Source organism: Ailuropoda melanoleuca, chromosome 2 (genome assembly GCF_002007445.2).
Source record: "Ailuropoda melanoleuca isolate Jingjing chromosome 2, ASM200744v2, whole genome shotgun sequence".
Classification (NCBI taxonomy): Eukaryota; Metazoa; Chordata; class Mammalia; order Carnivora; family Ursidae; genus Ailuropoda; species Ailuropoda melanoleuca.
Window position 1 is genome coordinate 153,837,661 of NC_048219.1, and position 16,735 is coordinate 153,854,395.

The window sequence follows — 16,735 nt, forward strand, 5'->3', positions numbered from 1 at the left end:
AACTCTTTAAGGACGTGGAAAGAATTATATAACACTAAATTATAAAATAGTTAACATGCTTTGTACATAACAAAGCAGTAAAAACAAATGAATATGAAATAAACTGCAAAAATATAAGAAATTGTTCAATAGGATAGTAAAGTTACAGGTATCCAATAGGATCGTAAAATTACAGGTGTATACATTTCTTTTCTTTATTTAAGTAATGTGCTTAAATTGTTTTTGATTTTTAAAAAATATTACAAATTTAAGTGCAAGTTTTGTTTCTCCAGGTTATAGTTTGTTTTTAATTAAGGAGTGAATTCTTTTTCCTGAGGTTAGAAATAGTTAAAACTTATAACTTTTCCCCAAGATTTATGAAATAGTACTAAAGAACTCTTATTATTTCTATTTTATGCCTTTAGGATAAAGGCTGATCTTTGTATTCAGCCATAGTTGTAAGAATTTTCATGTTAAAAAAAAAAGAAACTTCGCTAACATTAGTTATATTTAAATCCATTCTCTCAGTGCGTTTGTATGGTATGGTGTGGTGCAGTAGACATATAATTTTCATGAACTAAAAATCTGAGTTCTAGGAGTACTGCATAAATTTAATGGCATTTAATTGCATTATTTAGTTTTAAGAGCCAAGAGAGTCATATTTTCAAATTTAGATAGTTTGTATTTTTAAATTGTAACAATTCTGTCTTCACGAATAAGAAATGAACTGTATCTTTGTGAAACTGTTAGTCATTTTATTATACTAAATGAGAATTTGAAATTTTAATTTCATTTTGTGTTTTTAAAGTCACTAAATATTACCTAATTTTCATTTCCCTATTTTACAGTAAGTTTGTTAGCATCAGCAACATTGCTTCACTTTGTCAATTAGCATAAATTATAGATTACTATGGACCAGAGGACTTTATTTAAAAATTATCACTTTGGGTGCCTGGGTGGCTCAGTCGGTTAAGCATCTGCCTTCAGATCAGGTCATGACCCCAGAGTCCTGCAGGCTCCCTGCTCAGCAGAGAGGCTGCTTCTCCTGCTCCCTCTGCCCCTCCCCCTGCTCATGCTCTCTCTTTCTCTTGCTCTCTCTCTCAAATAAATAATTGAAATCTTTAAAAAAATTAAAAATAAATTAAAAATAAATAAAAATTATTACTTTGGAAAATGGTTTATTTTCTATTTTTTAGAAAAGACATTTTTTATCTATTATATAATCCTAATAAAGTTTTCCTACTCCAAAGACAGTATTCATTTAAAAAATCTTGTGTAAGGAGAGAATATATTTAAGAGTAAATTCATGAAGTTTTATTAAGCTATATATAAGCAACTGATATAACATAACTAATTATAAACGCATTGACTAAGAACTGGCGATTCATTTTGAGCAAGAATCTTTTGATAACTTGTTGCAAAATATAGTATAGTAAATTTAATTCCTTAAGAAATGTTTTCCATATTTTAGGATAAAAATTCTTTTCAACTGACTCTGATATATTTTTACATAATTTACTAAAGAAAACATGTCAAATATAAAAATGTACACAAATACTTAATTAGCTTTATTCAGAGGGGAGTTGGGTTTTGTTTTGTTTTTGTTTTCAAGATTTTATTTACTTATTTGACAGAGAGGAAGCGAGAGAGGGAACACAAGCAGGGGGAATGTGAGAGGGAGAAGCAGGCTTCCCACTGAGCAGGGAGCCCAATGCGGGGCTCATCCCAGAACGCTGGGATCATGACCTGAGACAAGGCAGATGCTTAAACGACTGAGCCACCCAGGAGCCCCTAGAGGGGAGTTTTTAAAGTCACTTTCTAATGGTGCCTATATAATGTTATAAATCAAAAGTGCCTTTAAAAAGTATCTATGTGGATTCCTCAAAGTAACTGATATTGGAGATTTTTTAAAAGGCACAGTTTTCCAAAAATAGCAATTCTGATGCAATCTTTAGATCCTGTGATTTTGAAGCCATGAGAGAAAATTTTTGGTTGGTTCATATATTATTCAATATACTCTGAATATCTGATGGACTGTGGGCCAAATCTGGTGCTCTAGTTACATATGTATCTAACATCCAGCTGCCTGATAATTTCCGGGTTTGGATTATTGTGATGTGCTACCACTCTAGCTGATTCTGAAGCTGCTAATGTTCCAAGACAACTGCTGAAGAAAAAGAAGCAAAGAAGGAGGAAGAAGATAATGACAATGGTGAAGATACAATAAGATACAACTACTCTTCACACTGCATTCTATAATTATTGGTAGTGATCAAAATTATGAAAACCACATTAATGCATAAAATATTGTATGCATGTTTTGGAATTTACTTTCCTATCAATTTAAAACATCACTTGTTGATTGGTTAAATCAAGAAATTGGAGTTGACTCTCTCTCCCAAGAAAAGGAAGTAAATTTCAAGTAAAATTCAAATATATAAGCTAACTATATTAATGATGACCTCCCAAATGAGGAAAAGTTATCTAACAATATATTTCTATTACTAGATTTAATAATATATACTAAATCCCATTGCCATTATCTGCACAAAATACCAGTTTCTGTACTGTACCATGTATACTGACACTAAAATTGACCTAGAAGTTGAAAATTCGACTAAGAAGGCCTATAATATCTGACAGTTTCTGAAACAAATACAGATAAATTTATGTAATGATTTTGGCTCTCTTCTCAGTACATGACTTCATTCTTATATGTCTACTAATTTTGTAAAGTTGAGCTTCAGATTTCCACCAATCTCTGCTCTATATATTTTACAAAGTCATGATAAGATAAATATATTTCAAATTATTTTAAACGTTCAATTTATTTTAAATGTTATAAATCATCTCTATTTCATATATTTTATCAGCACATGACATAAACATGCGCAAGACACCGCATTCACCAATGACAACTGGTAAATTAAAAAATATTTTACATGTACTTACTTGAAATAAAAGAATATGCCAAGCGAGATAAGCAGTGAAGCAATAGATAATCCATGTCCAATTATAGTCAGGTAGAACAAATTCAGTGCAGTCTATAATTTGTGTGGATAAAAAAACAAGTAAGGCTTATATGAGTACTATAATCCTCCATGCACATAAGCTCAAATCAGTAGAATAAATTGTATTTTTAAAAATATGTGCGCTGATAGTCTTACTATTTAGCTTGCATTAGATATTTGAATACATCTGGAATGAAGATTATCTATACAAATTTATCGAGTGACATCAAAACTTATAAATTGTATGCCTTTTTTATTTAAGAAATTAGAACTCATAGGATAGGAGGGAATACTTTTGTTGATCTAGGTTGTATAATATATGAAACTAGCATTTTATGTTTTGAAAGATATTGACAATTTTCACTCATCACTTTGTGCACATTAAATCAAATGCTATGTAATTATTTTTGTGCATTTTCTTTAGGTAAGGCTTTCTTTCCTACTGGGTTTTTCTTTTTCCTTTGACAATTTGAGACTCCAAGACAAATCTCAATATAGTAATTATAGGAGCCTCTGATCTGAATGTACAAATATGTTCTTTTGCATGGTTTTGACTTTTCCTCTGACTTTCTTATTTTTCTGTATTCCATCTATTTTAACTTATCATTTTATTGTGTTTTTATAATTCTCTTTAAACCCTTCTCTGAATAAGCAAAGAATACACTATTTATAATTATAATGATAGCTGACAGTTATCAATTGCTTATTCTATGCCTGTAGTTTTCAAAGGTTTTTCCTTGTATTAAATCAATCCCTATGAAAACCTTGAGGGTGAGTTTATTGTTATCTTTGTTTGATACACAAGGAATTGAGGCAGAGAGAGGTTATAGCTTGCCTGAGGTCATCTAGCTGGTAAAAAGCAGAAACAGGAAGTCAGATTTCAGGACTCAGTTTCAATCACTGACAAGCTGCCTCTACCAAAGTTTAATTGTTGTGACAAATTGTGACTAACCTTGACTTTAATGTATAGTACTAAAAGTGGGAATGTGAGTGAGAATCACCTAGAAACCAGTGGGAAGGACAGCCTTCTGTTAGGGACAGAGAGAGCTGTTTAAACCCTGCTGGGCTTCCCTTGTTTACTGGAGCACAATTCCTGAACTTAGTTCTCAAAATTCCAATACCAATGAAATGTTCCCTTTTCTTATACTTTTAAAGTATGTTTTCTTTGGGAAACTTGAAACTCCAATACTGACACATTGACTTGTAAATACACTATTACCTAACAGGATTGCTTCCTCAGTGTCATGACAGAATGAATGATTATTTCCACAAAGATTTTTCTCCATTGTTTTCTCAAAGTATATTATGAAAAGGCTTTACAATAGAATGGAACACAAAGTAAATTTTCTCCAATACTGTATCAGCAACTAACTTTTTGAACAGACAGTGTAAATTCCATACCTTGACTTTTTCCTGTGTGTTAACATTACACTGGGTATAATTTGTCCATGTTCGGTTGCTTTCTGGATGTCTAAACCAGTTTCCATCTTGGTCACAGATCTTTGTAACTTTTTCTTTAAAATTAAAAAGGAAAGAAGAAAACAGTAGTTTAGCTAACTTAGGGTTTATTTAATATCAAGCAGATCTGCATATAAATTTCTGCTTTTACCTGATGGGTCGAAGTCCTGAAAGTAATCAGGGCAGTGTTGTATTGACTCGGTTCCGGCGGCAACATCGTTCCAGCATAACCACCCATCCCAGGTTCTGTTGCAGTAAATGCCTGAAGGGGAGAATAAACAACAGCGACTACTAGCCCCTCTAGTTATACCTGAAGACATAAAGTCTTACTGGTGGTTTGATACTGACATGAAATACAGACCACCAACTGAAAATGAAGACATCATATAAATCTATAGCTATTACTTATATTTTTCACCAAACAATTATTGGAATAACTGCTAAATTCAATTTAGAAATATCTGTAAGAGTATATTGAAAGTTTAACTTTAATTCCAATTCTCAAAGGTAGCTATTTATTCAATAAATCAAGTGGTCTTTGCTGGTTATCCTTAACCATAAAGGTAGTAGTTACTTAGTGTCCCTACACTTAAGTTTTTTTTTTAAATATGGGAAACTGTAAAATATGCTATCTTAGAAACTGTGTTCTTAGGGCAAGGTGTTAATATTTTCTGGGGGAAAAAATGAACACTCCAACATTTCCCATTTCACCACATTGCCCCTAACAGATATTTAGACCCCTCTACCAAATTCTAGCTCTTACTTGCCTTCCTTTACTTTCCAAATGGAGTAGAGTGTTTAACATTCTAACAATTTCCTTTAACAACCTGAAGAGAAAGAACCTCTTACATGACAAAATGTAATTTTTAGTAAAGGCATAGAGAAATAAAATGACCAGTGTTCCAATGTTTTAACAGTCTATAATCAAAGAAAATAATTTTCCATCTTGTCAGGCAAGCACTCATAGATAGAAGCCCAAATGTTGTATGAGATGTTTATTATTTTTAACAGATTTATGCCACAATCTCAGAATCAATCTAACCTTCATGGGAGTAGGGAAAAAATTCTATTGGCCTGAAAGTATAAATACTTCTGATTTAAAAAAGAACTCAGATAACATCAGTTTTTTCTCCTGTGATTTTTTTTTTAAAGATTTTATTTATTTATTTGACAGAGATAGAGACAGCCAGCAAGAGAGGGAACACAAGCAGGGAGTGGGAGAGGAAGAAGCAGGCTCACAGCAGAGGAGCCTGATGTGGGGCTCCGATCCCATAACGCCGGGATCACGCCCTGAGCCGAAGGCAGACGCTTAACCGCTGTGCCACCCAGGCGCCCCTCTCCTGTGATTTTTCGAACACTTAAATAGTCTGCATTCATGTATTACTAAATAAAATGTATTTTATGACCTATCTGAGAAGAATTTCCTGATAGAAAGCATCTTAAACAAGTCCATATCACTAGTCCAAAAGGTTCTAATTAATGACAACACTGGCAGTATAATAGATTGCAAGTTCCAGAAACTTTCAAACTTTGCTGTATGGCATTTGAGTGAGACAGGAGTAGGTAGTCCATTAAAAGAGTTTCTATGGTCAAAAGATTTGGGAAGCACGAAGTTAAAATAACAACAGTTCTTTATTGCAAGACTTTCTAGAGTGTTTAAAATTACAAAGTGTGTTATGATGCTCCAACAGGAAGATGGATTACACAGTGATTCTAAAATGATTTTATCACCAAATTATCTCATAAAGATATTCCTGTTGTTCAACAATTAGATTTGAAGCCTACTTTTACATATAGCTACATGATCTGGAAAGGGTTAATTCTTTCATTTTAAACTTATAACACTTAGATTTTAATGGAATAAAGTGAGAAGCCAGATGGATTAACACAGAATTTGTATACAATTCATACACTTGATAATTAAACCCCTATTGACATAATATCAGATAGTTTGTCATTGTATATTTCAAAGATATTTTTAACTGAATAAATTTCTCATAATAAGAATGTTTGGATAGATATATCTAAATACTTCTCCAAAGATAAGCAAATTATATTGTTCAGTTAGATTCTTCATTAAGAAGAATTGTTCATTAAGATTATAAAAGTTGCCCAGTGTGGGAAAATAACTTTTTTTCTTACAGTCAAGTTCATTTTATCAGTTACAAATATTAATAATACTCTAAACATTTTGTTCATATATGAAACATTATATTTTATACCATCAAATGTTTTTCCAAAAATTTTAAGATCTTTGTTTCCACTGATAATTTAGAAATATCGAAAGTCTTTTTGCTGTGTTTCGTGGTGAATTTTGCATTTTATATTTTGAAGATATTCCCTGTCCTTAGTGTTGCCAGATAAAATACAGGGCCTGGTTTTGGTTTTGACTTTTGATTTTGTTTTTGTTAAGTCTGGCAACTCTAATTGTGCTACTCATCTGTGTATATTCAGAATCAAGGCAGACATCTGGCATTTAGCAGTCCCTCAGTAATGTTACAAAAATATCTAAAGAATATCTTAATAGAAACAGAAGCACTTAGACTTCATTAGCATTAGCATTACTACCAAATGTATTATGCAAAGCACATGTTACCCACAAAAAAATTATAATTTTATCGTGCAAACTCCTATCAAGCAGCTTGTGAAAAAAAGAAATACAAATTGCATAAACTGAAGATCAACAGCCACTGATTTAATTCAAGGCACACATTTGATATTTTAAATATCTTTGTACCATAAAAAATGTTACTAAAAATATTCCTGTTACACATACTTTTTATTAGAATTTTTTAAAAGAAGCAAGATAAATTATGTCATAAAATGTTCATATATAGTTAAGAATGCACACATGCCAGGAAAGCTAACAACTAACCCATTTTTAGTAATGGACTTAAGGAACCCATTAATGATGTAATGGAGTTTTCTTTTAAAAATATATCAAATGAATTTAAAATTAAAAAGTCATGTTTACCTTCTGTTTGTTGAATAGGGTCTTGCATAATTTTTTGGTAACATTCATATTGAGCTGTCATGATTTTATTTCTAGTATAGACACCCAACTGACTTAAGTCTTCAATGTTCTCTTCTGATTCTGCTATGTCAAGAATCTAAGGGATTAAAAAAAAATTCAAAATTGTGAGAATGTCTGTCAGAAGTAGTCTGTAACGGTGGCAAACCGTCATTGCAGTGATATACTAGATGGTCATCTGGCTCTGGTGGGGGGGGGTCTTGATCTGATGTATTTGCCAATTTTCATGGTTTAAATATCCCTGCCATGTTCAATTTCAAGTGCCCCCAAACAGCTGCCAATGGCAGTTCTGGGAAGTATAGTCTATAGACGGTTCTCAGAAGCCTGTGGGAGCTGGCAATAGGACATGCGTTCTGGAATATGGACAGAGCTGTAGTCAAAGTCCACCTCTACTTTTTTACCTGCCCTGTGACTATAGGCAAGATATTTAAGGCCCCTAAGCCTCTGCTTTCTTATTGTAAAATGGGATAAAATAGTATCGAGAGAACAGAGGGAAAGTATCTGACACATGGCACATATTCAAAATTGTCATTTTTATCATCATATTTTGATAATCACAATATTGAGAATATTCATTTATGTATGGTGTGGGTAAACAGAATTTTCATTGTACGCACATCAATAAATGTTTTTGGACAAGCTGTATATTCGTGATCTTCCAATTCAGTAGCACTATTTTAAGCTTCACTTCGGTGGTAATATCTACGTCACTTTTTGTTTCTGTTTTGTAATATGAAGCCTGTATAATCTCTCTTCAACCTTATTTCTTCTTCACTTTTCCATTATTTCTATTATTTTCCATAAGCAGTAATTTTCTACTTTTATTTTGTCCCCTTATTCTTTTTCTTAATATAAATTCAATTAGCCAGCATATTGTACATCTTTAGTTCTGATGTAGAGTTCATTATTAATCAATGAATATTGTTTCATTGCATATAACAGCCAGTCATATCACATGCTCATCATATCACATGCCCCCCTTAATGACCATCACCCAGTTACCCTATCCCCCCACCGACTTCCCCTTTAACAACCCTCAGTTTCTTTCCCAGAGTTAAAAGTCTCTCATGGTTTGTCTCCCTCTCTGATTTCTTCCCACTCAGTTTTCCCTCCCTTCCCCTATGATCCTCTGTGCTATTTCTTATATTCCACATATGAGTGAAACCATATGATAATTGTCTTTCTCTGCTTTACTTATTTCATTTAGCATAATACCCTCAAGTTCCATCCATGTCGATGTAAATGGTGGTTATTCATCCTTTCTGATGGCTGAGTAATATTCCAATGTATATATGTACCACATCTTCTTTATCCATTCATCTGTTGAAGGACTTCTCAGCTTCTTCGCAGTTTGGCTATTGTGGACATTGCTGCTATGAACGTTGAGATGCAGGTACCCCTTCTTTTCACTACGTCTGTATCTTTGGGGTAAATACCCAGTAGTGCAATTGCTGGGTCATAGGATAGCTCTATTTGTAACTTCTTTAGGAACCTCCAAACTGTTTTCCAGAGTGGCTGCACCACCTTGCATTCCCACCAACAGTGAAAGAGGGTTCCCCTTTCTCTACATCCTCGCCAACATTTGTTATTTCCTGTCTTGTTCATTTTAGCCATTCTAACTGGTAAAAGGTGATATTTTGTTGTGGTTTTGATTTGTATTTCCCTTGTCCCCTTATTCTTGATTCTCTGTTCTCTAGCCTGAATTTGTATTTAATAAAGTCTACATAGTAATATTCCCTCAGTGTGTGGCACCACTCAGTTTCATTATCGCCTGCTCTCCATTCACTCTCTCTCTGTCATTCTTTGATTAGTTTTAATTTCCTAGTAAAGATTTATGCAGCATTTGTGCTGCACAAGCAATAAATGTAAATTTACAGCATCAAGAAAATTGACATTCTTCTCCTGTTCTCTGGAAGTTCATCATTTTTATTCTTAAAAACTCAGATTTGCACACTGAATGAATTCAGGAAAAATGGTCACAATCCTTAAATTGCAATAATCAGATTGGTAATCTGATACAGAATTACCTGCAGGCAACCAAAGTTGGCAGGTGCAGCTCATTGGCACGCTCAGTGGAGGAAGTGAGCTGAAGAAACAGAAGTCCTGCTTCTTGAATTCTAGTCTATTTACCTAAGATAACATCTAAGAAGTGCAGGATTTGGACTGCTCCTGTTTTTGAATAAAATGCTGACAGGAATGTAGTCTTGCTTTTTTCTATTTAGGTTTTCTATATTTTTCTTGAGTTTCTTTGTTTGAATCTTTTTATGGGGTTTGCTTGAAAACACCACAGGAAAATTATTTGCTGGCACAGAATTAGATGAGATTACATCTCTCAGTTTCTAATACTGATGAGATAAGAGTACCATCCCACTCTTTTCATGTGGGACAGAGAAAAATGTGAACAAGATATTTCTGTCAATAAAGATAACAGGATATGTATAAGGAATATGACCCCTCCAGTACAGTGATAGGTTTGTAGTCATTCTTAGTCTACCTTCCACCTCTAGCCTCGCGTTCCCTGCAGATGCACGCAGGGGCACGCATGTGTGCATACACTCACAGACACACCTGGCCCACGCATAGCATCAATGCCTGTCAGAAAACAGACACTTAATACTTGTTTGAATGAATGGATAAGGAAATTACTTTAAAAACAGTGCATGGTTTCAATTAATACAAACCAATCAGTTGGCAGAATGAGAGAAAAACCAACAGGTTGGAATCTGCTTTTTAAATAGATCTAAGTCAGAATCAACAGGTCTGGCTGAAAATGTTTTCTCTACTATGTTTGACTACACTATAGAGCCATTTCATTTTTCTTTCAAATTCTAATAATTACCTTCCTCTGGTGTCGTTTACATTTTATCATTGACCTTCCTCACTTTGCCATCCCACCCCCACTGCCACTGCCTCAGCATCCTATAAAACCTGAAAGTGGATGCTGAAAGATAATAGAATACTGCTTTGTTGATTAAAAATGTACTTAATTTATGCATCAAATAACTGCATGTCATTCTGTTGTTATTAACCCTTATTAATTATTGGTATATTGGAAGTTAAAACAAACAATCATAAATAGGGAGTTATATTAGAGGAATTTATGCTTACCATAAAGAAAGGCAAGATTAGCAGTAAATACAGGATACACTTTTTCTCCATCATTGAAGCCAAAATGAAATATGCTATAAAATATAAATCAAACTGCAAAGAAAATGACATAAATATAATTAATCAATGTTTATGAAATACAGACGATACTCAATGGTAAATTTTTTTAAAGTATACAATAATTTGGCTTTAAGGATTTGATTAATAGGTGTATGTATTACAAATGTTAAGAACATTGGAGGCCTGGGTGACTCAGCCAGTTAAGCATCTGCCTTCGGCTCAGGTCTTGATCCCAATGTCCTGGGATCAAGCCCCGCATTGGGGTCCCCGCTCAGCTGGAGTCTGCTTCTCCCTCTTCCTTTGCCCCTCCCCCTGCTTGTGCTTTCTCTCTCTCAAATAAATAAATAAAATTAAAAAAAAATGTTAATAACATTATGGCTTAAAGTACTAAAGAGCCTAAATACATTTTAGTCTTACAAACAGGAAAGCTTCTTACATATATATTTTTAAGTAATTAGAAAACCTCTTGCTTTCTTTGCCTTTGCCAAAATTGGAATAAAATGATTAAAGTATCAAAATAAAGAGCTTCACAAGGACATAAAAGCACAAATTTTGATAGTGTATTTTACTATAAAGCTCCCCTTTATTTCCTATAAATATTAATCTCATTTTTAATTTTCTGACTCTTCAATAATTTAAGGGGGAAAATTGTTCTTGGGCCAATTTCTTGAGAATCAACAACCATGTCATAAAAATGGCCTTATAACTTAATAGAAATTCAGCATTTAATCAGGATATAAGAGATTCCCTAAGTTATCTATGTTATTAAGATAAAGTTACAGGAAATGGACAATACCACATAAAGTATTTCTGTTAAATATTTCTGAAGGTAGATACAATTCTGAGCTAATGAAAATGGCCTCTAAAACAATACCCCTAACTTCTTAATTCTTAGAGAGAAACATTGCTGGGTTTGCTTACTCATTATAAACTCCATGAACAACCTACTTTGACAGTAATTTTATGAGATATAAATTATCATGATATAGTCATAATATTTATTTAACTGAATGTGTAAGAAGTATTTTTCAAGGCAAGGGAGATTTAAAAAATCTGGTCAATAGATATTTGCCAGAAAACTATGAACTTAGATTTAATTTTGTTAAGAAACTTGTCATGATTTTTATTATAGGGCCAATGTTAGAGTAAGAATTATAAAAACCGTTTCCACATATTATACTTACTATTTTTATTATCACTGGCAACGAGAGCACACCAATTTCTAGAACATAGAATCTATGTCATTGCTTGCCCTCATCAATGACTCACCTAGACACAGCTTTTCTTTTTAACTATAGCAATCTTCCAAATAACGTTTTTTCTTCTATCAGCTATACTGGGTTTTTATTATTAGTTGATCTAAAAAAATATATAACCAAAAAATCAGAGGCATTGTATTAATTTTAGATATTAAAAAACATGTTGTAACAGAAGGAAAACAATGAATCAAAGTTTTTGCAATTTAGTAATTAATGCGTTGATATTTTAGTTTTTATTACATTTTACCACGAGAAAATCTAATTTTCCAATACTTACATACACAATTGTCTCCAGACTCAAATCACATTTTCCCTCGGATCATATTGGACATTGTACTGAAGAATTTCTTAAATTCAAGGTCATGACCTGAAATATTGATCGATGTAATAATTTAATGTTATTTCAATGAGCCAAAAAAATTTCCCTGGTAAGTTGAAATTTTCAAAGAAAACACCATTAAAATATTTTTATTAAGCTATTCCAATTTTTAAAAATCTCCTTTGCTTACAATATATTTGAATTTTTTCACAAATATTTATTATTTTCCATTATATGGAGAAACTTAAATTTATTTTCATTCATCTAAGATGGTTAAGATACTGAAATTTTAAGTTAAACTATAGTTTATTTTTCCTTTGAATGACTTTCTTTAATAACGTCTTGGAGTGTGTTAATTGTCTTAGTTATGTATATCCATTTCCCTTGCCGGTATGGTTTCTCAAAGCCAGAAACCATATCTGATTGATCCATGTAACTTTGGTGACTGGCAGTTAATTTACGTTGGCTGTATAAATGAATGAGTAAATGAATGAGAAGAATAAACCAATAAACTACTTTAGGATTTAAAATTACAATCAAGAAAAATAATTGTAACTATTAAGTAACTGCCATTTCTTCTATTAGAAGTCTTTTGATAGTGTTGGAATATATACTGACAATGAAAATTGGGGGGAAAAGTTATTATATCAGCACTTTTACCTTCTTAAAAAAATAATGTCCTGAAAAATATTTATTTTTCAAGTTCTGTGGTTGTTTGGGTATTGAATAAACAGTAGTTTACTCTATTGACTTTGGGAGTCTTCATTAAGTTAACTTAAGCCAAACTTAAAGCATTAGTAGTTCACATTTCTCTATATGAAATATATATAATCCAGAAATATACAAATAAGAATGTAAAGAAATGTTATTCTATTTGGAAATCAGATAGTTTTTTTTTTTTTTTATGAAACAATGCTTTGATGATTTACACGAGTCAGGATTAAACTAACTATAATATGTACCTGTGCTCAAAAATCGAAAGGAAAAGTGTTTCAAAATCATGTTTCGGGTTTTACCAAACCCAGTATATTTGAAAAACATTTCACCCAACACTAGCAGTTATTTGTGTCTCTTATCTAATCAGAGGCTTCAAAATCAGGGTTCCAAAAAGTATGTTAATAAAATACCTTTTAATGTTTACTAGCTTATCCTGGCACCTGCAATTTAAGAAGACGTTATTCATTTCACCAAATATTTACCAATGCAAATAATTCCACTTTTATAGCTTCACTCTTTACCCTATTCCTTAGTGATCTGGAAAATGTGTTACTAGTAACAAGGTTGTTTTTTGCACTGTGTAAACTTGTAGCACTCCTAATCAAGGGGCAGCAAATTTGGGCGGCAGTTTTTCAAACACACGGTGGGCACCTGTGCTCTCCATGAAGTCTAACAATGACCATTGTATGTGGTGATCCAAGTCATTTGAGTCATCCACCTGACATAGGATCTATCAAATTTTCTTGCCATCAGACACATGTGGTGAGTGGTAGTTATGGAGGAATCACCACTTTCGCCAAACGTTCTCAAGGTCAATAATGGAGGGCTCATGACTGCGCATGTAGATAACGCCACTGAAGATCCATCTGAAGGTCAGTTCAGACTGAGTCTCATATTGGTAGATGTCAAGGCATGATTGTTATCAGAAGTATGTTTAATTGTATTCCTCAGTTTAGCTCAGTGGTTCTTTGCATGCTACCTCTAATATGTTCCTTCAGCAAGTGGTTCCCTCTTCTATATTTAGCTTATTCCAAATGTATCTTTGCTAAAATACATTTGATATTAACTGACTAAAGCTGTTAAGCAAATCACTGTAAATCTCTTTCAGATCTTGTTAAATTATTTACTGACAACTGAGTTGCATGTTGCCTTGTGAGATATAGCAGTTCTCATTCAATTCTAAAGAGAGATGAAGTACACAATGAAGGGTCAAGTTAAATGATTAAATCTGCCAGTGGGTTTTTCCAAGTGTCCTTAGGTTTGTTTAGTAAGAAAAGAGCTTATTCAAAATGAAGAAAGCTCTAATTTAAACTCTTAAATGAATTTGTAATCATAATGGTACTAATAGTAGTTACTGGCATTTTCTCTAACTGCTAGCCTCATGGATCCCATCAGTACTGTTTTATTTTCACTTCTCAAAATTAATCAAAATTGAAGATTTGGTTCTACTGGTAGAAACAAAATAATTTACTGTACATGCGGAATTTAAAAAGTAGTTTATTTCTAAATAGTCTTCATTTTTCTGGTCCAAAGACCAACATAAAGTAAAAATGATTTATTTCATCACAGAAAAAACTTTGAAGATGAAGAATGTTGTAAAACCTCAAAGAACTTTTGAAATATAGCTTCCTAGTCACTCAGGATTTATGTAATCTCATTCTGGTTTCATTTCCTAAAATGACCATTGATCTGTACCATAAAACATTTTTCATGGATCTACATTTCCAAATCTAAAACTTTTAACCAATCTTTTTTGCTTACTTCAGTGTAAAGCATGTCTTATTCTGCATTTAAAAATTATATATCAATGTGACTTAATCAATACTCAGTTATTAGAACACAGAAACCTAAATCCTGTAAATGTATAGCAGTGCCTTGCAAACAAACCTTCTTATTTTCTCAAAATTTTATTATTCCTATACACACTTCTCATTAATGTGTTTTTCTTTATAGCAGTTCTTAGTTTTAGTTACCTAACCCTGATACTAAAAGTATTCACTCCAAGATTAAGGGGAAAAAACAACTTTTTACTTCCACTCCTCCATTTCCAAAATATCTTGGATTTCTATGGGCCCTGTGCCATATTCTCTTCTCCCCTTACTTATCTAGTCACTATAAAGTGGGCTAACAGAAGCATTTCCCACACATACCTCATTTGCCATCAACCATCCTGAAACTTTGTGTGAATAAAGTGAGGATTTTCTATTTAGTGCATGCTTTTCCCTTATGGCATATTCAACATGCTACATTTCTTTTTTTTTTATTTGAATTCAATTAATTAACATATAATGTATCACCCAGGGACCCCCATCCCCTCTCCCCTCCAACAACCCTCAGTTTGTTTCCTATAATTAAGAGTCTCTTATGGTTTGTTTCATGCTATATTTCTGAATCAAAATAGGGAATAAGCACTCTTCTCCAAACCCAGTTTTTCACACTTGGATGGCAAATGGAACATCTTTCTGTCATTCTACACTATGTAGAAGAGATTGTGCCACTGAGGGAAAATGTCAAAGTACAAGATCCCAGTGACCTTTTATTTTCTCCTCACTGTTTTTTTTTTCTTTCTGCTAGAATTATTCTTGCAAATTACTGTCTTCACTTCCAATAAAATCTTTAAGAAATACATGAAGTATAAGGTTTTAACTCCCTACCCCCATCCTTGCCTGGAATGTCCTTAACACTTTCAATACATGAAGCAGTAAGAAAATTAAAATATAAGGACCTCTTCTTCTTAAATATCTGTTATGGATGTAAGAAACTCAAATGTAAGTTGTTTTTTTTAAATAATATCACTTGGGGCTTCCATAATTTTTTAGGCTGCTGAATGAACAGGTACCAAATCACTGATGTAGCATAAACCAGTGTTCCTCAAATTGTGGGTTCATGGATCACCTGCATCAGAATCACTACCAGAACTTGCTGAACATGTTAGAATGTCTAGACCCCACCACAGACTCTCTGAATCATAATCTTCAGGAGAAGAACTGGGAATCTGAATTTTTAGTAAGACTTCAGGGAAATTCTTGGCCTATTAAATTTTGGGAAGCACAACATAAATACAACAGCCTCATTGGACCATGCTGAAATCTGGACACACTCATATTCCTCTGTCTTTAGGTACTGCCAGACTATTTTATATTTTTTTAAAGATTTATTTATTTATTTACTTGACAGAGGTGGGGAGGGGCAGAGGGAGAAGGAGAGAGAGAATCCTCAAGCAGACTCCCCGTTGAGTGCAGAGCCTGAGCATGGGGCTGGATCCCAAGACCCTGACCTGAAATCAGGAGTTGGTTGCTTAACTGACTGAGCCAGCCAGGTGCCCCCTGTCAGGGAATTCTAAAAATAACTACTAATGGGGCACCTGGCTGGCTCAGTCAGAGGAGAATGTGACTCTTGATCTTGAAGTCATAAGTTCAAGTCCCACGTTGAAAGTAGAGCTTACTTCAAAGCAAACAAATAAATAAATAAATAAATATCAAGTATAAATCAAGCAAAATATTCTGCCATGTTCCCAGGCACAATAAATGTCTCAGAACTCCGAAAGCAAATTTTCAAATGGCTATTTAAAAATGTATCTGATAATGTTGTAATTCTTTTTGTGTGTGTGTCTGTTTATGCCACTAGATTGTGAGAACAGTAAAAATAGGACATGCATTGTATCTACCTTTATAACTCCAAACCCTAGGCACAAAGAGAGTAAATAGAAAGTATGTTTTGAATGGATTACTTACAAAATGAATTTAATTAAGTTGAAGAAACTGGTGTTTGGGGGTGCTCTTAGCCCTATGAA

General features: G+C 33.1%; 1 protein-coding gene across 3 annotated transcripts in view; it reads right to left on the reverse strand.

Annotated features, from left to right (window-relative positions):
- Positions 1-16,735, reverse strand: part of CALCRL (calcitonin receptor like receptor) — a 97,098-nt gene that overhangs the window by 31,731 nt on the left and 48,632 nt on the right. For 2 of the 3 annotated variants that reach the window (XM_034654829.1, XM_011236034.3), the window contains 7 exons: positions 12,184-12,273; positions 11,917-12,006; positions 10,588-10,680; positions 7,423-7,558; positions 4,600-4,710; positions 4,392-4,504; positions 2,932-3,023 (listed from right to left, as the gene is read on the reverse strand). In XM_034654829.1, the coding sequence (XP_034510720.1) occupies positions 2,932-3,023; positions 4,392-4,504; positions 4,600-4,710; positions 7,423-7,558; positions 10,588-10,641 (506 nt within the window). In that variant the 5' untranslated portion in view covers positions 10,642-10,680; positions 11,917-12,006; positions 12,184-12,273. The remainder of the gene's footprint in view (positions 1-2,931; positions 3,024-4,391; positions 4,505-4,599; positions 4,711-7,422; positions 7,559-10,587; positions 10,681-11,916; positions 12,007-12,183; positions 12,274-16,735) is intronic. The other variant, XM_034654828.1, reaches the window with a different exon arrangement.